General features: G+C 36.4%; 1 protein-coding gene across 3 annotated transcripts in view; it reads left to right on the top strand.

The window, feature by feature from the left end:
- The window catches only part of FYB1 (FYN binding protein 1), a 57,794-nt gene extending 36,763 nt beyond the window's left edge, over positions 1–21,031 (top strand). For 2 of the 3 annotated variants that reach the window (XM_057364703.1, XM_057364704.1), the window contains exons 5-19: positions 1,453–1,472; positions 2,261–2,307; positions 3,714–3,831; positions 6,004–6,160; positions 8,219–8,363; positions 10,656–10,684; positions 11,854–11,911; positions 12,430–12,570; positions 13,241–13,272; positions 14,291–14,357; positions 15,643–15,748; positions 16,031–16,193; positions 19,316–19,349; positions 20,432–20,463; positions 20,579–21,031. In XM_057364703.1, the coding sequence (XP_057220686.1) occupies positions 1,453–1,472; positions 2,261–2,307; positions 3,714–3,831; positions 6,004–6,160; positions 8,219–8,363; positions 10,656–10,684; positions 11,854–11,911; positions 12,430–12,570; positions 13,241–13,272; positions 14,291–14,357; positions 15,643–15,748; positions 16,031–16,193; positions 19,316–19,349; positions 20,432–20,463; positions 20,579–20,619 (1,190 nt within the window). In that variant the 3' untranslated portion in view covers positions 20,620–21,031. The remainder of the gene's footprint in view (positions 1–1,452; positions 1,473–2,260; positions 2,308–3,713; positions 3,832–6,003; positions 6,161–8,218; positions 8,364–10,655; positions 10,685–11,853; positions 11,912–12,429; positions 12,571–13,240; positions 13,273–14,290; positions 14,358–15,642; positions 15,749–16,030; positions 16,194–19,315; positions 19,350–20,431; positions 20,464–20,578) is intronic. The other variant, XM_057364705.1, reaches the window with a different exon arrangement.
- The last annotated feature ends 2,664 nt before the right edge of the window (positions 21,032–23,695 follow it).

Here is a 23,695-nt window from a genome sequence, read left to right as displayed (position 1 = left end):
TCCTTCTCTTTTCCGTTCCTTCTCATTTTTCTTTTCCTTTTTTTTCCATTCCTTCTCATTTTTCTTTTCCTTTTCTTATTTTTCTTTTCCTATTTCTTTTTCTTTTTCCTTATGTTCAGACCATAAATCACCAGATTTTCAAACCTGAACCAAAATGAATGCTGCTCTTTCAGAGTTGAGATGTGGTCTGGTGAAGTAGGCACTGTTTTATACTCGATCAAAAAATTTTTTTGACTGTGCTTTTACTGTTGCTCTGTGGTTTGACTCAGTGAGAGGCAGTGAGTTGTACCAGGAGCAGCAGAGAAGCAGATTGTGATGCAAAGAATTTCAGTCTGCCTTCTGATCTCTCCTTGGTGAAATTTGGTCTGTGCCAGGCACACTGTGCCTCATTTAGTGTACTGGCCGTCCTTGACTTAGAGCAGTGCAGCCTGTGGAACTGAAACCCAGCTTTTCTTACCTATCTGTGTTGCCTTGATGGCCAGTTTTTAATAATGACACAGACACGGTTAAGGGGATATAAAGGGTTTTACCTCCGTATTTGGGATCTTGAGGTGCACAACTTGATGGCAGAATGCACACCCGTGTATAGCATGGATAGAAGTTTTATAGATTTCAGGAATTAGCATATCTATCTAGGATTCCCCAATAAGAAACCCAACAAATGCAGTAATGTCCCCCTATTCTAATGAATCCCCCCCGGATGAGGCCAGAGCCCAGTTCAYACAAGATGTTCTGGACAGAAGGCTTCACCCAAGGCTGRAGCCTCGGGTTTAAGATAGCRCAGGGCACACTGACCCCTTCCTCAGGATGTTTGGTCTCTCTACCCAGCAGAACTCCTAAACAAAGCTGGAACATCAGGCTTCAGGAATTACAAACATGTGGGCTCAGGGGTGCAGGGGGATGCATAGAGGATACAGAAAGTGTAAAAAGGAAAAGCAAAAATTATCAGGCATCGCCTGCCTGCAGAGCAATGAGGAAGCAGCAGATTCATAGAATTTCTTCTCCTGCTGCCTAGGGCAGAGTCTGACTTACTAAAATAGCCCTTGGCTTACTTACTCAGCTGTGGGGCTGGTGCAAGCAAGTTCTTTGAGGTCTGTTTGGATTTGTTATGTTTTTAACAATTACTTTTTCATATAAAGAGTCATTTTTGTAAGCAAATAACATAGGTAAATTCGCCAATGTCATTACAGATTTTTCAAACAAATTTTCCACTTTTAAAATACATAGTGAAGAATACTATTTGTAGATATTTTCAGTTTACAGTGTTCTAGAAGAGCAATCTTGAAAATCTCTGATTTTTGTATTCATACCTTCATCAAAAAACAGGAGTCTGAACATACTTCTGGTTAATATCACTGATGATATTAGCAGTTTTACTTTCTTAATGCTAGAATTTATTGTTTTCTGCACAAGAAAAAAATTGATATCCTGGTTTTATTTTTTGTCCTATAGGTCATGGAAATACACAGGGGGTAAGTGCTATCCACCAACATAAACCTATCCTTTTTGTGCAAAAACTTACCAATTTAGTAATACCTTTTCAACACATTGGACAATTAATTGCAGATTTAATCCARTGTATTGACAGTAAGCTTTAGAAGCAATTATTTGTTGTGAAGGATAGAAATAAAATCAGGGAACAAATTATCAAAGCTGGCAAGACACCAAAAATTGATTAAAAAAAAAAAACCAAAACTATACCTTCTATTACATTTCATTTCATTGCAATTTCCGAGAATTCCAATGGTCCCTATTCCATTCTAGTAATTGAATATTTCAGTTAATATTTCAGTTAATCATAGATTTTTATCAATATGTTTAAGTACCTGGCTATATAAGGAATAAAACTGTCTCTTGGACCCTAATCTGAGTCCCATTTAGATCCTTAACATTCCAGTTTAAATAGTGCTAGCCTTGATACCTTCATCATGGCAGTGAGATCATCAGCACAGAGAAAGATTTTGTAGGACTAGTTTTGCAATTAAAACATACRTTTTGGATTAAGCAATGTGCTAGTGTGATTCCAACAACCCAAGATTTCATGGTTGTGGTATTGTACAAACAAAGGAAGAAAATACCAACAGTTTAATAGGGGTTTGAATAATGTAATAACTTGTTTTGGGAAGAATAAAGTAATTTTTATTTGCCTTTTGCTATAATTTCTTTTAATATAATTTGTGTGAAGCTTACCTAGTGGACCCAATTTTATCCTGTCTTTCCAATTGGACTTAGGCCATTGAAAATGGATTATTTTTTATAGGGCCAAGAAAGTGATGGAGAGATGTATGAAGACATTAATGACATCAGGTAATCATTCTAAGCTCTATAACTATTCTATCCTTATCACCGTCTTCTCTAATCTATATCTTTCATCTGGCACATAAGTGTCATTCCACTGCAGTCCCTGCCAGGGATTACTGTGTTCATCTGTTTCACCTGGAGAAAGTCTGGCCGTTCACAGGTTCTTTACTAGTTAGGCCTGCCGTGCCCTGGCCTGCAATTAAATGATGGAATTACTGTGATCAAGGTAACAGAAAACTGATTTCTGACCTAAGGTTTAAGTCTGACCCACTGGTTGGAATTACAGCCTAGGAGGAAAAATAAGCTCAGCCCCAAGGTAGTGTGGTCCCAGGCAGATCTTTTGGTGTGGCTGTTTTTCTTGCTTATCAGATAAATGTTCTTAGAACTCTTATGAGAGGCTGGATTGAAAATATTCATTGCCTGAGTCCACTAGTATAGCTACAGAGACAGAACACAAGCTCTGCTCACTCTTCTTCCATTTAGACAATAATGGCTAAATCTTTACTTTGTTAACTCTTCTGCAATGTCTAAATGCATGGGATTTACTGTACTAAAATAGCCAAAGAAAAACTCTAATTCTCTGAATAAGTAATAGATGTAGTCTATTTCAGATGTAGAACAATTTTCAGCAAAAAGTCATTGTTGAATTCAATTGGCAAATTATTTTAATACAAAATTTATAACCCAAACAAGTGATCCTCATTCTAACTATTTTTTTAACAATTACAGTGTATCAATTTATCAAAAGTACAAAAAAAAAAAAAAAAAAAAAAAAAAAAAAAAAGAGAAAAAAAAGGAGCCTCACTCAATCAGTTCCTTAGGACTTCTAGAACACAGGTCTTCCAGACAAGCAGTTGGTGGCAAATGTCAGAGCTGTAGAGGTAGTCCTAATTCCATCCCAAGTGCCCAGACCTCAGTACTTTCACACATGAGGTACAGCATTCAGTGTACCCTGGTGCAAAGAAATGAGTGCAGAAGACTGACTCATTTGTGTAGACTGCTGGAATAGGTTGTAATCAGGTTTGAAAATGCAATCCAGTGGCAGCTTGGGCTTCAGCCTGCATCAGCCACTGATGGCCTGGGTAAATATTTAACAGCTGCATCCACTACAACACCTACTCTGCTGTCGGTTTCCAAGTGTGCTCAACAAAATTAGCGCAGAAGATTTGGACACGTGGAGCCAGATAACCCTTTCTGGTGCACTGTCCTCATGATGACAGCCATTCTAATTTATACATGTAATAAAGGGCTGCTTATTCTATGTCTTGTAGCTGCTCTAGGGTTTAAAATCTATAGCTTTGATTTCACTTGGAGAAGTCTTTCTTCATCACCTGCAGTTTTTTGTTGGCCTTAATGAGGTATCTCTGAGGGAGATTTGCTTCACATATTCTGTCCTGGCAATGCACTTTCAGATCGCCAAGGGGAAAAGAGAGGAAGCAGGACAAAGAAGATAAGAGAAGAATGGATCAAGAGAAGAAAGAACAAAAAGAAAAAGAAAAGAAAGAACAGGAATTAAGGAGAAAGTTCAAAGTAAGCTTTTTGTTTTGTAATGTGGACAAAGTTATGCAAGAAACATTATTTAGAATTGTCAAGTTCAAAATACACTTTTCACCTGGCTACAAAACTATTTTTTGTGGTAAGTAGTTAAAACACCTGCATGAACTCTGAGTAAGGGTTTAAACTACCTTTTTATATTTGGCATATTCTTGAATGCAGGCTCTACACTGATGGCAAAGAATTTTTCAGTGTTTACACAGTTTTCATTAAATTATCTTATCACCCTTTTTCTATATAAAAACAGCCTTAAAATCATCTGTTTTCCCTTTTCTATTCCTAATAATCTACATAATTAGAATAACATCAAAAGTCCTTAATAAAAGTAAGAATTAACTCTCATATACATTGTGCTATTTGCTTCACTGTAGTCAGATACGAAAGTATTTAGCCCTTGTGAGATTTCAAAATTGTATTGCAACAGATTGCCCTGGCTTTGGTAGAAAGGGACTTAAAGGGAGGAAGGGACCTAAATGAGGAGGAAGAAAATAAGGCATTTGTAGGAGAGCTACAGTCACTGTCTCAAGTAACTAATGAGACAGTTCTTTCTCTTTTAAATCATTTTCATATAGCCAGTGGTAAGCACACTCCCACAGTTTACGAATCTGCTAGTCAGATTCTCTTAACTAGTGTTTGTTCACAATTCTCCATTCTGTGACTTCAGTGTCACTGTACACAGTGGATAGCTTTGTTTTTCTTCCTGTGAGGCTCTGTACACAGTAAAGCCATAGTGATACATATCATGGCCTTGGTCTGTGGAGAGGCTGACAAGAGTTAAGAAGCAAATATTAAAGGTACATATAGTTAATAATAGTGGGTTAGCTGCTGTTTGTTAGGCCTCAAGTCTCTTTTTCAGACCACTCCCAAGAAGTGTAGGCATTAGTTCACAGAAAGTTTTTCATTGACAGATTTTTCCCCTGCAGCCATTAAAGTATGCTATTCTTAAACAAATAGATTCTAGTACATTTTCTTCCCATTTATGGCCACCTGTACAAGGTAGATATTCCTGAGCTGATCTATAATTCACAAGAACAATATGGCTCTGAAATGCACATCATAAAAAGTACTAAAAGCCACTATGACTTCTTCGTAACATAAAGATCTCACAAAATGAATCCTGAACTTCAGTAAACAGTGTGAGCACCTCTTGTGAGTACTTGCAAGATTATTTAAGTAGTACATTCTAAACACAGAGCACTGCATGGCAGACTCATTAATGTTAAAGAATATTTACTCATATGACTTGTATCAGCAATGGTGTGGCCAGCAGGACCCGAGCAGTGATTGTCCCCCCTGTACTCATCACCAGTGATGCGACATTTCAAGTCCCATGTCCAATTCTGGGCCCCTCACTGCGAAAAAGACTGAGGGGCTGGAGAGTGTCCAGAGAAGGGCAATGGAACTGATGAAGGGTCTGGAGCACAAGTCCTTTGAGCAGCACTTGAGGAAGCTGGGGATGTTTAACCTGGAGGAGAGGAGGCTTAGGGGAGACCTTATCACTCCCTGCAACTCCCTGACCAGGGGTTGTAGCCAGGTCTCTTCTTCTAGATAACAAGGGACAGGACAAGAGGAAATGGCATCAAGTTGTTACAGGGAATGTGCAGTTAGGAAAAATTTCTTCATGGGTAGAGTTGTAAAGCATTGGAAGAGGTGCCCAATGACGTGGTGGAGTCACTGTCCCTGAAGGTATTTAAAACGTGTAGATGTGGTGCTTAGGGACATGGTTTCATGTTAGGGTAATGGTTGAGCTCAGTGATCTTAGAGATATTTTTTAAGCTAAAAGAGTCTATGATTCTATGAGTTGTTCTCTTGGAAGAAAATGGAGACACCCTTTGGGATTAAACACATCTGTGCTGTGAATCCATGGTGAATATCATAGGTTAGTTTGCTGATTTTAATCTTTGTATTTCTGTGATTTTGTTAGTCAGTTCTTCAGTTGCTCTATTGCTATGCCATTTCCCTCTTCTTTAATTTCAGTTTTTTAATTTAAACCAGGCAGGAGGAAGCCTGTCTCTTTATTTGCCTACACTATTTGAAATGTCAGTGGAACTAATAATCACCATTACCATGATTTTTACTTTTTTTTCTGAATGTCTCAGAATGAACTCCGTTTTTCCATATCTGTGATATCCTCTGTTTGGTTTTCAGTTAACGGGACCCATTGAAGTCCTTCATCAGGCACGAGCTTGTGTAGACCACAAGGGAGGGAAGAATGAACTGACCGTCAAACAGGGGGATAAGATTGAAATCATTCGCCTCACAGACAACCCAGAAGGAAAGTGGCTGGGCAGAACAAAAGGATGCTGTGAGTTCTGTTTCTTCACTGTGTTCCTAAATGTTTTCACTGCATGACAGCAAATGTTAGCTAGCCCTGTGAAGGCTGAGTCATTGGCCACCAAAGTAAATAATTGCAAGTCACTCTTCTGTCCTCAGCAGCAGAGGAGGCTTAGAGCAGGGAGTTATTGCACAACATGGTGTAAACATCTGTAGGCACTAGAATAAGTTTGGTAAAATATGCTGGAATCTTCACTGACATACTGAGGGTTAGTTCCCTATCAGTCTTCAAATAGCATGAGAACTTGGTTCCCTGCAAGCAACAAGTATCACATTCTTTCATTTGTCTTTGTATTTAACATGAGTGTTCCTGAAACAGAATTAGAGAATACAAGGACCTGTTTTAAGTGCTTTTTCTTATTCCTATGGAAAGTTTCAAACTGATTCCTAGATTTTATTTTCTTTGAAGTCCAAGATGTTCCTTGAATTSCATATATATCATCAGTGGATTTTTGAGTATGATGAAGGGGTTAATGACCTGGCTCCTGGGTTATGAAAGGTTGATCCATAAAATCAATCAAAATTATTAAAAGCTCTTACCTAATTTTTAAGGGAACTAAAAAGGCAATAAAATTAGAGAGACTGTTCACACAGGTAGAACAGAGTTCTACAAGATTGTAGACAATACCAGCTGAGTAGTTTGTAGTGATTGATGTAAAAAGAAGTAGGGAATTGAGTGTGTCTCATACAAAGAGAATCCAAGAGAGCTGGGACTGTTCAGCCTGGTAGAAGGGAGACCAAGGAGTATCTTATAATTGTTCATAAATACTTGGTGGGAGGATGTGAAGAAGATGGAGCCAGGCCCCTTCCAGTGCTGCCCAGTGACAGTGCAAGAGGCAGCAGTCACATGCTGAAACACATGGAAATATGTCTGAACAGCAGGGAACCCTTTTTTTACTGTGAGTGTGACAAAGTAAGGGAACAGGTTGCTCAAAGAGCTGGTGGATTCTCCATCCATAGGGTACTTCAAAACCTAACAGACAATGTCCTGGCAAACTTGCTCTACTGGATCTTGTTGGATTAGAGGCATTGGCTTCAAGAGGCAAATTCCAATAACAGCTTTTCTGCGATACTTTAAAGTTGTGAAAGTAAATTAATTACATGGATCATTTTGTACATAGAAAACCAAACCTTGGTGAGGGCTGGAAGAAAGGTATTTTCTTGGACTGCATTTGCAAACCATTAACTAATTCAGTTTCCATGGATTAATTCTTGCCTCAGCAAAACTTGAAGCTGTACAAGGCTTCTCACTGAAAAGTGTCAATGTCAACAACACAGACCAATTGGTTTCACCAACCCTTCGGCTTTCCATGTTCACAAGCTAGTAATGGTGTGTGAAGAAGACCAAACAAAAGAAAGGAAAATCAATTCTTATCATTCCAGTTAGAGGAAAGAAAAATGTCTAATGTTTCAGAGGAAACACACTGAAAACTACATTCACTCAGAAGCAGGAGAGTGATGAATTCTTCATTGTCAAGGAAATGAGTATTTTTCACCTTGGAGAAATCAATTTGTGCACTCTTCTATACAGGCAGTACACCTGTCTAAAATTACTTGCAGAAGGGACAGAGTTCCTCATCTCTGAGCTGAGACCAACTGCTCTGATCAATGCAGCTACAGCATGTCTTCCAACCTGAAGAAAAATCAATGCTAATGGCTCTCTTAATGACCTGTTAGGAACTTTATGTCACGGACTGCCCTAAAACATGCCACAAGATGGCTGCAGTCCCAAAACCAGCTGAGAAAGGGAGTCTTTCTCAGCTCCTAGAGTCTGCATAGAAAATTCTTTTGCTGTAGCTGCGAAGCAAAAGAAAGTGAACTTAACATCAGCTGAGGAAGGCTTAAGTGGGGGGTTCTGAGACAGATCAGAGATTTGTATTTGTGCAGATACATGAGACCGTTTGGAATGAGACATTTCTTTGAAAGTTTTCTAAAGTCTTACAAAACAATTTAGTCACTGGTTCTGAACCTCTTGATAAAATTAATCCCTTTACTATGACCTTTAAATTGCATGCTTTCACTCATTTAGATGGATACATTAAAACAACCATGGTGGAGATTGATTATGATTCTTTAAAAAGAAAGCAGCAACCATCTGTCAGAGCTGATGTGAAACATACAGAGAGTGACCAAGAAACATATGATGATGTTGGAGAGCAGGACACCACTAGCAGGTATGTATATGGAATGCATTAAACGAAACAAACAATTAACTGGGTGAGCCTAATAGGGGAAGTTTCACAACAAACCCAACTCTCRTTACAAAACAGCCATTTATATGAGTACTGTGTAACTAGTATATGTAGCCATTCAAATTGATGTAGTTAAAGGAGTTTAAATAAATTCTGGAATCCAGCATCTCTAAGTGTTCATACTTAGGAGTAGCCCATAATACTCGAAGAGGACCTACTTCATTGAGGTCCCAAAGAGAAAAAAAAAGCAAAGCATACAGGATTACAAATCATCTGCAGGACATGCAGTTCTCTTCCCTCTCTCTCTCTCTTGCTCTGTCTTTTGGAGTCATGTGTRTGCTCCCTTTTCCAGCATGCAAGAATAAAAGACTCTAGAAGCAATGGAGACACTCCCGGCACCAGGGAAGTCCTGATCACCCTCATTGGTTTCATGAGCCTCACATGACTCTTTAACTCTTATTACTTGTTTCTTTTGGAGAGAAGGAACTTCTGGAATCACGTCTAGGATAGCTCTTCAGAGAAGAGTGTGGCTTGTAAGTTTAACCCTGAAAACAAGGCCACTCAAATTCCATTAGATGGGAATGAGCTATACTTTCTTTGATTTCATCAGAAGATTCTCCTCTGTGGCGCAGTCTCCTTGAATTTGTGGTGCAGTGGTATACTGCATATTCCCTACCTCAATGTGTCATCTTTTTGGTGTCAAATAGAACTGCAGCTAGAGAAGTGACATATGCAGCAACAGATCAGACTTGCTGGCAGGGAAATGACCTGGTGGTCTTGTCACAAGGGTCAAGGCTATTGCATAACCAAGCAGGACAGTGATACTTACATTGCCAGACCTCACATGAAAGTTTGCTTCTTACACGCTTCTTACATTCTTCTTGCATGCTTTTTACATGCTTCTTGCATGCTCCCTACATTCTCCATTAAATGATATGTAGAAACACAGAGCCTGGGATTCAGATAAGAGATCTGCATGGGGGTGTAAAGAATTTCAATACATAAGACAACCATCTTGAAGCATTCAGCCACTATACCTGCTTTTGCTGCTTCTTAKGAGGCTTAGCTTAGGGGTGTGTCTGGAATAAAAGGACTGCAGCTTGCTGGCTGTTGGAACATCCCCATGAGCTCCAGCAGCAGTACTTGGAAAAGGCTACCTCCCAGCTTGCATTTGTATACAGCCAATATAGTTTTGTGTCTGATATTTTTCTATTCGCTCAATGTCAGTTTTCCTCCCTGCACATTGGTCTCATAGCATCATGACCTAGCCAGAAGAGTTGTGTTAGTTGTTCTAGGTTTCAGGTAATCTTAACAATGGTTACGTCATTGCAGAGGTATCTTTGGCCAATCCTTTCACAACGGCATTACAATTAATCATCAGTGTAAGGAATTTAGAAAATCTATTGAATTCAGAAGCCAACAATTACACTTATACTGTTGCATGCTAAAATAACATTGTATTCCAAGGAACTTCAATGAATGACTGACTCAGATTCATTAAATCCTATAATCTGTATTTTGACATTTCTGTCTTCTCTAGTGATTAATAGTGTTCTGTTCAGTTCATGAGCAGGAACTGTTGGAAGGTCTGACATACATCAACATATTCTGAAATCACTGCAAGAATGTCATTCTAAAAAAAAGGCTCTTGACCAAATAATATTATCTCATTATCAGTAGCATTGAAATTATTCCAAAATTAATAAATGACTAGGGGTACTGTATTTCAGTATTTATTGGAGCAGAAGTTTAGCAGATATCTTGTTTTGATGTATCATTTTAAGTAAGGCTTTGATCTGGAAATAATCTCTGCTGCTATGAACCTCTCAGACCTTTAATTAACTACGTTTAGTACATTGGGGTAATATTGTTTCCTTCAAATGTTAGAAACATGCAGGTATACCCAGTGAAAGCTAATTGAGAAATAAATTAAATTGTTTGCCATTTCGTGTCAAGAAGATCCCCCCACAAGCAATGAATCTGAAGGGTCTGGATCCACTTTCTAGTGTTCAGTCAGATTGTATTTTTATTCCCATTAAGTTTGGCTACATGATCTCCTGAGATGCCTTCCAACACAAATTATCCCATGATCCAAGGGCATATTTTGCACATTAGTTTAAAGGTATCAACAGGAATATAAAATAAATTTTAAATATTCTTTTGCCAAGGCCAAAAGCTTAGAATTAATAATTGCAGACATGACGCATGATCCTGCTGTTTTCTTTTTCTAATTGATGACTGCTTTTTTGTGAAATGTCTTGTTTTCTTTTCCAGTCAAAGTGGTGACCAGAGCGGAAGTGGAAGTAAGTTCTACTTATATGTTTAGGGGTGTGTCGTTTCTGTATATTTCTTACCCTCACATTCAGACTTCTGCAGTTTCCACATAGTGCAGTAATTATCCATAAACATGTTAAATGTTAGCTAACAGGGAACAAAAAAGGAAGCATAGTGGCCAAGTTAACTTCCCTACTATGTACAGGAATTTGGGTGAAACAGAACCTTTGTTTTCAGATACTGTGGATCACCAGCCTACCAGATGATCAAATTTCAGCTTTTTTCTTGTGTGTGAAGGCAAATTGTCCCACAAAACAGCACAGGTGTAACTAGAAAAATATCAACATGAGCAAGAGGTTTTGTATAGGAGAAATCCAGCTCTGAAATAGCCAGTAGTACTGCCAATTAAATCTCATTTTGCTGACAGAGGTAAGGGGAACTTTAGTTGCAGCAGTGCACTGGAGCCTCAGCTGCAGCAGGTTCACTCTGTCAAGCTGACAGACTCAAACTCAGTTTCCCCTTTGTTGGTATATATATTTATGTAGCATTCTCTGCTAATCACAAGAGCACAGCTCATCTTCTCAGCTTCAAGATTAGATACTGCTCATGGCAGAAGCATCCCGTGGCAGTACCGAATGGAACTGCTGCCAGCTGAGTATATATTTCAATGGCTACTCTGATCAGTGCCTAGAATTGGACATGCAAACTGAGCTAACCCTGCCCTGAAGGAGGTGAGGCACGAAGGTCAAAACTGAGACCAAGATTGGGAATTTACATTGCTCCTGTCTCTGACTCCTTTGGGTGAAAAAACAATGTCATTTGCTGAGAGTGTTTGTCTGACATAGTCAATCATCACTTGACTCACACATGAAAATTTAAGTCATCATAATGTCTGGACGAAAATCAGCTATTTAGGATTTTATTGGCTTTATTGATGCTGTAGAAACATTTGTTTTCAGTATCCATACTCTTGTGATTGGTAGTGCCACATTTAAATTCTATGGATGACACTCTAAACAGGGATAAGTCTAAATCACTGTTTTAATAAAAAGGGTGTGCTGGTTTACAGAAAGATTCAATTTGCAAGGATGTTGCACAAACTGCACACACATCTGGTATGGTTAAGAGGCCTATAATGAATACCTTATTCATCAACACTAAGTATAATTGCATTAATTCACTGTTTGATCTGTTACAGATGTATTCTCATCTCCTCCTTCTGATCAAGACATTTATGATGAAGATGCCATATCTAGGTATGTTTTTATATATTTTAAATAATTTGCTTCTTTGGCAGAATGTTTTCAGTTTTTAGTATTTTTGAACCAAGCATAACCATTAGCAGATATTAGGATGATCAGAGAGTGGGTATCATTGAAGTGCATATGTGAAGTTTGAGAAAACTGTTCTTCAGTCTTTTGAAGACGTTTCGTCCTGTATTTTGATATGTCAGCAGAAGCAGTGGCAATCATGAAAATCTTCAAAACCTCAATAAGAGAGTCTGAAATTTAAAAAAAAAAAAAACTAAAATGCTAGGTTTCTGAGTAACAACATGAAAATATTAAGCCACTAGATTAATATCTATACTACAAATATATCTCAGTATTTACAAGTGGCCCAACATATTTATTTCTAGTTTAGCTTTTAACATTCAAGTAAGTGACCTCGCTTTGGGCATTAATGAAAACTATGTGCATCAATGGAGAATTTAAACTGGTCCTTTTAACAAGAACATTATATTTTACATTGTGATAATCACATGCATACTCCAAAGGTCTGTATCGCAGGATGAAGATAAGAATGGTATCTGGTCCTGGGGAATCTTGAAGAGGCTAAAGGTCAAAGATGACAAAAAGAAAAGTGTACGAGAAAAAACAGCCAAAGTCAATGAGGCAGAAGAAAATGAAAATTTGTTGTAAGAGTCTGCCAGGAAATCAAAGTGCACATTAACTAATTCAAATAAAGCATTGATCACATGCTACTAACATGTCCTCACAGCAGCCTAATGAATCATGCATCAAATCGCCTCTTAGGATGATACTTTTCTGCAAAAACACTGACCTTTCTTTTCACCTGCATAATTATTCTCCTAACAAGCTGTATTTGTTGCAAAAGTCTGGTAATTAAAATATGCCAAATTCTTTTCTTTGGAAAAAGTGCCAGAATAATCTATCATTTTTGTGCCACTCTGGTTATGCAAATTTACTGCATACAGTTAAAATTTATTTTCTCACCTGTGGGTGAGATGAACTGGTAGATATAAACCTATTAATCAAAATTTTAGGAATAACGTGCCAGAAACAAAAATACAAATTTTGTCTTCTACCCATCTTATCTAGCGATTAGATCATCATGTGATGTTTTTACCACCTTATTCATTTAGTCATTTAGTTCTGAACCAATTTATTTTAATTCAGTGGTAAAAATGCATTTATTCTCTAAGTATTGCTGGTGTCAGTGGCACTTCAAAATATCTGGAAATTACTTGGAACCCTTGTGTTCCAAGTTTTTTTTAATTATTTAGGTTACAAAAAAGCCCATTGATGTGATATAAATACTTAATGACTGTTTTTTCCCCTCCCCAGCATGTCATCTTCAACAAAGCAGTCTGGAAAAGGTAATTAATAGCCTATTGTTCAGTCTCCATATTGATTCCCAATTCTTTTTCTGTGTACATTGCTGTGTTACATGCTAGTCACAAAAATACATCCAGGGAAGGAAACAGGATTTCCTATTGCTTACCCAGTTACACTAAACAAATTTCAAATATTGTGACCGATCTGGCTCTGATGAGCAGATACATATACATTGCAAACTCCTTCTTAAACAATTTAATGTATTTAATGTGAATTTTCTACCTGAGATTTACCCTAGTCCATTTTATTTGACACTAAGTCAAAGAAGAGATACACCTGGGAAGAAACACTCAGTGATAGACCTCAAAAGTAAAGAGAAATCCTCTTTGCTATTTTTATGCCTTGCAGTGCCTCTGTAAAAGACCATGTAAGCATCAGCTCAACTGTGTAATAAAAAGCAAGTTCTTAGRATTTGTGAGAGTGCTTCCAGAACTGAGTTCTAAACTGAGTTCTAATTCTGCTGATTTTTCAAGCCATTTTTTTGATGAGTTGAACAATTGCTTCCCTTCTACAAATATGCTGAATGTGATTCACAAAATATACTTGGGCTAAGAATTCTCTTYGCTGCTTTGGCATTTCGAGATGACCTAAAAAATAACATACATATCATTCATATCCACTTCTAAGCAACATTGTATTGGCCAGGGTGCTATAGAAGTTATTGAATGTATTGAATATTAAAATTAAACTCAAAAAATATACTTTGGTTCAAAAGAGTGGAAAATGGATTAATTCAAATGAAACTGAAAGGCTATCTCATGTGCTTCAACTTCAGAAGATTAGAATTTCAGTGAATACCTGTTATTATTAATAGAATCTTAAACTGAAAAGACAGGTTGTGCAAAACACAGAGCCCACAGTTACTACAGATAGTAAATGGCTACAGTACTTGCCTTAATTTCTTGTCAATTTAGCTAAAATGCCATACATTGTTACACAATGTATTCCCCTCTCAATTTTCACATAGTAACATTTCATTCTGTTAAACAATTGTTTCAGATTATGGAGACAGTGTTTATGATGATGTGGATTCTTCAGACTTCTCGCCTCCACAACCYGGTCCCAGGCAAGTGAAAATATTACTTCCCTGAATAGAAACCTAACAAACTGAGAGATACTTTTAAAGTATATACTAGAGGCAGAGTGATACTAATATCTGCTTTATTTGATGTTGTCAGATTTTGTAGTTCTCATAAACCTACTGCTGATAATGGCAGTTGAATGCTCTTTCCTCCATTACAGATTGAAGTAACAATTAGACTATAGAATAAGTAGGCATGTTTTGCGTGCCAGCCAATTCAGTCTCTGATGGAAAAGAGGCAGAAAATAATGCAAGGCCTAAATTAATTTAATTGTAGATTGTAATTATTTTCCTATCAAAACTTGGGGACTGCTAAGGTAGATAGTTTATCTCAGCTGCTGCAGTACTTTAAGAGAAAAAGGACAATATACCTGTTTTGTAAGTGTGAAATATATTTGGAGATGTATGATTCAGCTTGAAAAACTTACATCTTGAGCCAGAAAATTGTGGTCCTCTGCACAGTATAGACATGCTATGAGCACAGATGTATCTGTGAGGAGGACTGTGATGTGTCTCATCCACTCAGGTAGAGTGACAAGTGCACTACAATAATGTAGTCTGGAGACATAAAAGCAAAGAGAGCTCTTTGGACTGAGTATCCAGAGGAAAATATGTGATCCTTCTAACTTAAATCGTTGGCGACACATACATACAATCGCCATCAATGAAACTGTCATCCTGCAGAGATCAGCAAGGATCAAAAAGTAGAGTCAGACTTTACATTCCCAGGTGCATCATCAGAAAGGGYAGTTAGGGTATGAAACCCTTCCATACTCTTTGGCAAAAGTCAGCACAATCAGGGATGTTGAAAAAAACACAGAACTTGAAATAGATTCAGGTAATGCAGATTCCCTGGTGTAGCAAGGTGATACTTGGGCATGTAGGACTAACACACATAAAGCTAAGATGTTCCAGCTCCCTCTACAGTGTGACATGTTATTCAGCTTGTTGCCCAAAGATACACAGTCTTCACAAAAACTTCTCCTTGCTGAGAGATTCTAAAGTGTTGTACCAGATAAATACTTAAAATTATTTTTTTATATTCATTTATGTGATAGATATATTAGTATCAGAGAAAAGTAGTAAAGACATCCCCAACTTCTTATTTAATTTGAAACAAAATCTGTATTATCACCATTAGTTTTTCAGAGCAACAAATACATGATAAAGACACATGAAGGCAATTGCATTTTTACCAAAAATATCAGAAAGTGTGCCAGTGCATCAGGTGTGTTCCTAATTTTGTTTTATCTGCAACCTCTTGGTTTAGCTCATCAAAATCAGCAAGCTTTGGAAAACGTAAGTCAGAAGAAAAAGATGTACAGAAGCTCAAGAAGATGGAAAAAGAAGAGAAAGAGTTCAGAAAGAAGTTCAGAGTAAGTTTTGTTCCAAGTGTTTTGTTCACATAAAATATAAAAACAAAGCATCTGTACGGAGACCTCTAATTTGTTCCCCACAACTTGCATTTGAAAGGTGAAGTATTACTACATGCAAAAATAGTGATCTGAGCCTCTCTTGGTCCAAATGGCAAGCATGGGCACATACTGTATAGCACATACAAATACTTGCTAATTTTAAGTAGTAATAAATAGGAATATATGAATGGGTAAACATGAATGGATTTTAACCATGGTTTGGGKTTTTTTTCTCCTTTTCAGTTTGACGGCGAAATAAAAGTTCTTTACTCTACAACCACAATTCAGGATTTCCCTCCAAAAAGATGGGGATATAAATACCTACAAATTAAAGGAGGGGAAACTCTTGACGTTATTGAAAGTACGGATGATACCAAGGTCCTTTGCAGGAATGAGGAAGGAAAATGTAAGTTGTATTAAAAAAACTGTAGTACATATCAATTTTTCTGAGAATGGTTGGGTGGGATATGTAAAACTTCTCTTCCCTGACATATTGAAGTAGAGCCCAGTACTTGTCTTTTACCTTGCCTGGKGATTGACAAGAAGCAGATTTTTATTATTATTGTGTTTTAAGAGTGGTTTGCCTTAAAAAAATCCAGAGCACTTCCAATAGAGAAGATATACTAAGTATGAGAAAAAAAGGACAATTTTGTTTTGTAATATTTTTCTTTCCAGCTAAGATCAGCACATGTTTGTGTTGGTTCTGGCTCCCCACCTTTACAAAAAGGAGAGTAGCTGTGATAGCCCACTGAGTTCAGTAAAAGTAAAATCCATGCTGCCCCTCTGGATAGTACCAGCCGATTGATTGCAGCTAAGAGAAAATCAATAACAACATTCTTACTTTGGATTGCAAGAAATGCGGTTTAATCTTTTCAACAGGCTGGGGGGAACACTGGTTAGAAGTCTTCTCCCCATCTCCCAGATAATCCAAGGCATATTTCCTTCCTGGCATGTCTGCTTGTTCTGGGAAAGGCATGAAGCCTTTCGGTGTTTCTTTGAAATCCTTGGCCAGGGTTTGGACTGGCAGAAATTTCTGAATTTTTGGACACCATCTCCTGATGGTTTCAATTACTTAATGAGCTTCTGTTACAATGCTTTCAAACCTCCTAGTGAAAATTCACTTTGTGCTGAACATCCATCAAAGTAGCAGCATCCTCCTGCTCACCTTTGCTTTTTACCTCTGATCTATGTAAAAGACAGTTCTATGCTATAAATGTCTGAAGGGGATTCAGCCACCTTCCTTTTATTTTTTCCTCCCAAACTCAACTGCTACAGTCTGGAGTACAGCCTTGTTCCTGGCAGGTCTGCAGGGTGAGGAAGAATTTCTTGCATAACGGCACATATGTTTTTCAAAATATGGATTGCACTAGAGCCACAAAAAAAAAAAAAAAAAAAAAAAAAAAAAAAAAAAAAAAAAAAAAAAAAAAAAAAACCACAGCTTTCAAAGCTGCATTTTTTGAATCAAGCTAATAACAAAGTAGAAAGTAGTTCATGTTGGCTGTTTTCCTCTCATTGTCTTCAAAGGCTTTCAAATAATGACAGTAGCTACTGCTTTGCTATGCATAAAAGAGCAAAATAAACAAAATTATTCTCCCTGAAAACTTCTGAATAGATCCCAGTCAATTTTCACATTAGTCAGTGAAGTTTGAATTCTACTTTAGTTGAGTGCATGACAGTTTTGTTTATTTGCTCTACTTTTTCGACTTCTTCAGATCTTAAAGTTATAATTTTACCTTCTGAAGGCCAGATATACTGAAAATCCACAATTAAAGATGGTTTTATTATTTTCTTGCACACAAATTCTTTGGTTTAATCATTAACATATTAACATTAACTTCCGTGGTTTAAAGCCTCTACCAAYGGTTAAATGAAGCTACAAATTATATTTCAATATGTTCTCACCTTTTTAAGCAAGGGCTGATAATCTTAGGAACATATTCTGCTATGGCTTATTTTAATTGATATGAATTATTTGAAATGTCAAAAATGAAACAAGGAACTGATTTTCATCTAGCCTCTCAAATTCCTTCTTGGTCTGAATGCACATGTTTTGAAATACACAGAAGCTTTCAATTCAGCTTCATCAATTTTGCTTTCTCTCTGGGAGGACTTCAGTCCCAAAAGTTAATGTTTTGACCTCTCTGAGGTTCCTTTACAGTGTCAATGAGCAGCTGGCACAATGTGTTACAGCTTTCAGTGATTCCTAAGTAATCAATGGGGTGTGCTGACCTGCTGGATTCTTTCCTATTTGGAAGCACCATAAAAACTAATAAATAAGTCAGAAACTGAAACTTTGGATTAGTAAATCTGAAAGAGTGTGAGATGAGCTGGGGCTGTATCACCCACATATTTAAGGGCTAGGAACCATCAGATAAACCCAGAAAATGCTTTGCAATGGTAGAAGCACTGTCACATACATGTGGCTTGCAAGCCCACTCTGTATGCCATGACTATGGGCAAGGAAACTTTGCTTTCATGTATTAAAACTATATGAAGAAAGAGAGAAGCTGAGACAAATTATTTTCAATTATTCCCTGGAGACTTCAAGAGTCATAGAAATTATTGGACTGATCTAAAGTGAATTTTGAAAAGACAACATGTTAAAAAAAAAAAAAAATCCATTGCTTTATCCCAGGTAATAAAATCTGGGAAATGCCACCGAGCTAAAACATCCTGAATAGACACTCCTGATGAATAAAAGAGGGAAACTTATATATAATTTCAAATACAACACAAGATCACACTTATTCTTTAGAACTGTCCTAATTTTGTCCCAGTTTACTAATGTTTACCTACAAACATATAATTATTGTTCTGGCTCTCACTTTCTTTGTATTCATTATATCAATTGACAAGTATTTACACAGATATCTTTCACCAAAGACAGGCAGTAGTTCTTTTAAAGAAATAATGTACATAAAAAAAGGATATGCGTAGTTTTCTCTGATTTCATTAGTAATGCAGCAGAGTAATAGAATAATTCACTAGTCAGTAGCTTCTCTAAAATATTTCCATTATTATTTTGATTATAGTTGTTATTAATGTTGCACTTAAAAATGTTAAACTGTTACAGCTAATGATACTTATTTGGTGTACACATCTTGAAATACATTTTTGTCCATGTAGAAAACTCTAAATCTTTCTGTTACTTCTTATTACTGTAAATATTATTATGTTATTAATTTTCTGTATTTTTGTGGTATAGTTTGTGAATTGTACTACATTTTTTTAATATATAAAGTTTTATTGTTTCACATTCCTCTCATGCAAACAGGAAACTAAAATAGAATATGAAAGCTAATGTTGCATAACCCCGACTACTATTTAAGTAGGCAAATAACAGAAGAATAACATTGCACACAGCAAATTTTTTGTCAACTATGTGTCCATTGTACATTGTTTTCCATCAGTTATGTCTTTCTGTCTGAAATATATAGAAGAGAAAACCTGCATTTCATAGTGCTAGCAACAGAGGAAATAACAAGTATTTGAATTAAACTTTAATACATATATATTTCACTTTTACAGATGGCTATGTTCTGAGAAGCAATTTAGCTCAGAAGTAAGTATAAAGTGGTCCTTCTGAAAAATTTATTGTAATGCTTCATTTTGTTCTAAAAGGTTCAGTAAAAAAAAGTTATACAATTATATTAGTATGTCATTCTAAACTTGAATGTTTAGTTATTTCTATGGAGTTACAATTTGTCAAAAAATAATCCATGCAGAAAATTTGCCAGAGCCTCATTCCTCATTTCTTAACCATAAACCATGAAAATTTACATAAGCATTATTGGTATTAGAGTCTTTACTGAACAGCAATTTAATGTGATTAGGTGTACTGATGCTTATTTCAAATGTTTAACTAAAATGGACTAAATTTTCTTTAGGATTATTTGTTTTTCAGTCTGAGTGGGAGAGAGATTTGGCTCAGTGTTGCTCCAAATAATTGTATGGAGCTCAACATTTCAGTTCTAATCCAAAAGTCCTGCCAGACAAAGCCTCTCCACGTCCTTTCTTTTTATATTAGACCCTTAAAAATCAAATCAGATGTCACTTTTAGAATTGTCACATTTAGAATGTAGAGGCATCTAAACACTTACACACAGGTTTGAACTATATATATCAACAGTCTTATTGTCTTCCATGGACTTGTCTGTGTAGCTAAGCAATATAATTGAAATTTCCTGTTCATGGAGCCTGTATCTTTTATAGACGTGACCTAAATTCATTACCTAAAAATTGCACCTCCAAAAATATTAAGGAACTGCCAAGTTCAGAAAAAAAATCATTTCAAGGGCATACTGATTGAGTTTTTAAATTCACTTTTTAGTGACCATTAAAAAAAGTATTTAATTTCTCTATGGAAATAACTCTATAAGAATATCTACTTAAAAATGTAATAAATAAAAGAGCCTTTTGATAAAGCAACTTACATGTTAGAAATGTATCCAGGTCTACCCTTCCCTGAAAAAGTTCGACCTGACATTGTTCTGTTACCACAAAAGTTGTATTTTCTTAATTAGCAAGGTAATTATTTGATAGCTTCCTACACCATACTGCTGCTGTATTTTGTATCTGCATGCAAATATTAATACATATCTGATATCTCAACCTTTAAATATATTGTCTTTTTTTATCTTACAGTGATGGAGAAATTTATGATGATATTGGTGACGGTATGTTGAACATTTCCAACAGTACATTATTAATATTCAATGACAATAAAGAATTTTGTCTTTGCATTGAAATGCTACACAATATTAATAGTTTTGGATTTTATTTCCATTTCAGGTTGCATCTATGATAACTACTCTGATGTTGAATTCTCTTGAAATAACAACCTCATTGAAGATCAAACTCTAGTTTGGACACCCACCAAGAGTCACTAAAGTTGGTTGCAAGTTAATTGGTTACACTCTTCAAAATGTACAAGAAACCTTTTTTTGGATTTCAGCCTTTTGTCCTCCAGTGCTTTGTACAAATTTGTATTGCCTATTACCTGAGCATTTAAAATTCTGGGGATGAGTGCTTAAGTTATAATTTTTAACTTCCTTTCCACATTTCTGACAGACCCTATAGAAGCACTCCTTGAATTATCAATTCCCAAAGAGACCAGTTCACTTCTGTGAAGGGTACTGGGGATAACAGATTTTACACTTTCGTGTATTTAACATCAAAACTGCTACTCTGGGTGGGGTAATACTCTGAAGAAGAAAAAAAGAAAAAAGCTTCCTTTGGTGATAGCATCTTGTTCTGAAAATAAGAAATCAAAATTGGGCATCAAAGAAGAAAATAAATCACTTACCTATCCTTTCAGCTGCAATAGTGTTAGCTACACTGACATATACAGCCATATTCCATTGTTCCAAAATGCTCTTCTTCTGTGTTGTACTAATGATAGAATATAATTCTCTAAAATTTATTTGAAGTCTACTTTAGAGAATAGAGCTCTACTTTATACTATAGTGTTGCTCAAAATATACTCAGAATAGTAGGTTAAGATTTAATTTCTGTTTAGTTTGAAAATAAGTTGTCACTATAGTAATAAGATATAAACTGATGATAAACTGGTTGGAAATTACTTCTAGACTAAATATATAGGTATATCCCCCTATTTCGATAATGCCCTTTTTTTTTCTAAGCACTGTAGTTTAACACTAGATTTGGCTAAGTAAGAGTTAAAAAAATCAAACATTTCCATGCTTATCCATTGTAGAAGCAGCATTTATTCCTAAAGTTCATTGTTGATGCTGTCGTCTGAATGACCAAACAGCAAGTAAAAGCCAAGTCAACAGGTGACTCATGATAATAAATAACACTTTACCCTTATATATCAGAAGTCACTGGAAATCAAAAGACATTTACAGTAAGCTCCCAATAAAGACAGTGAGCATCTGCAAAAAATGGAACATGTGTTGCTTTTGCTATAGTGCAAGTTAAGCAAAAACCTGTAACAACCAATGTGGCTGGATTAGTTTAAGCAGCTCCTTTCAATGATCAAGTCTCTTATAATCTTGAAGGAAAGGTATATTGTGCAACTTACCAAGCTCACTTTTATAAATATTAAAAAAGCTGGCTTTCTTAATTCAGTGAGTTTTGCTGTCACCTTCAGTGGAGCTGAGACTCCATCTTATACAAGTGTCTTTTACTGTTGTTTCAAAACACAGTAAATCTCAAAGGAGGCATAATGCAGTGGGGATATGAAACAAAATTAACCATACAGATAGTAGCCTATAAGCTATTTTGTACKGTATGTAAAATCACTGATATTACTGAAAAGCTATATACAAAATTCACTTTCTCTTTGCTATTCCTCTTACCTTGTTTCTCTTACCTCTTGCTATTTCTCTTATTTGCTATTCAACCAGCATCCAGGCCTACAAATACCAATTTTATGTGTAAACATCAGCAGCAGCACCCAAATATAAAACATGACCATGCATATTAAATAAAATGAATATGTCTGACTATTTGGCCGTGACACTGCTATTGGATTATTTGTTTTTCAGTGGCATTCAAGAGGCTGCCTTCATTAAATTAGTGATATGCCAAAGAACTGAATGGGCATGTAGACAACTACACAATTACATAGTTTTTGCATGTTCTTGTGTTAATATGTGTAGGCACTGCAATCCTGTATTGATAATACTGACTAAATTGGTCATATGATACTTTAAATCATTAAAAGAAATAAAATATACTTGTGGATAAAGTTCTTGTTCAAATCAAATATAATGTGATTGTGGGAGGTTGTTAAAATGAATTTTTAAGGTATTACTCATTGAAAAATACTGGCATTGGTTCCTTTTAGTTTTACAATGCCATTTGCTGGATGWTTTTTTTTAAATTTCTTCTGAATAAAAGTTTTTCTTCTCAATAAAGATTGTTTTCCTAATAAGAAGTGTGAGTACACTGTCTTCTGTCAAAGTAGAACAATAGTAGCTGAACAGTAACTTCTGAAAATTTTCACTGAGGAGCTAACAGAGTGAAAATCAACTTTATTACTGTTGCAAAGGCAGTACAAAAGCAACGTGGCATTTGTTAGTAATTGCTACCCAAAAAGTGAAATGTAAGCAGAAAATCTTCCAGACAGGAAAATCTATGTTTAGGCAGTCTATTCTAAAGGTTTCTCACCTGTAATTTATTCTAATATCTTTTAAAAACCATAAAGATCGAAGAGGAAAGCTGTTCACTTGATATTTTTCCAGCTCTGAATTTGGTCTATAATCCTGGAGTATTTGCCTGTGACTGCTAAAACAGTCAGCAGTGAAAACATCAAAATATTGACATAAAAATTAGGTTTCAGCATGAACATCCCAGTTAGGGTAAACAGAGCTGGTCTCCATCTGTGTTGTACCTCTATGCTGTCCCAGTAAACAGGCTAAGCAAAAGTAAAACTGGGAGGGCAAAAAGGACTTCTCTAATTCAATAGCTTTACAACATTTCTCTGCTGTTACCACAGGCTCCGGACTGAAGGAATGCAGCTGATCTCCTGCACATTCCTGTRTAAGAGGTTTATATTCTGGATCCACATAATTGCAGATCCCCTGGCTACTCCTCCCATGGTGGTAACAAAATATTCTTCTGTGAGTGATCCCTTTGCATAATCCATCTCAGCTGTAAAGATCAGTACTCTAGTAGGAGCAAGGAAATTTAGTGGAGGAATGTAGAGTCTCTGTGTGAGTTTGAGCACCCCTTGCCAGTACATTACCCTACAACACAGTGGCAAGAACACGTATGCATGTGTATGTGTGCATCTCTGTGTGAGTATACATTACACATGCCAAGACAACTTCTGACAAAACTAATGGATCAGTAAAAGTTATCTTCATGACTTCTGTACAGCAGCCCCACACCATCCTACGCAGAAAAGCTTTTGCATGTAGAAGAACTCAAATGCTAGGACAC

The sequence above is a fragment of the Malurus melanocephalus genome, unplaced genomic scaffold (assembly GCF_030028575.1).
Source record: "Malurus melanocephalus ecotype Western Australia unplaced genomic scaffold, MMel_1.1 scaffold_41, whole genome shotgun sequence".
NCBI classification, from domain to species: Eukaryota; Metazoa; Chordata; class Aves; order Passeriformes; family Maluridae; genus Malurus; species Malurus melanocephalus.
The sequence above is the reverse complement of the archived record's forward strand: the minus strand, read 5'-3'. Positions and strand labels throughout refer to the sequence as shown.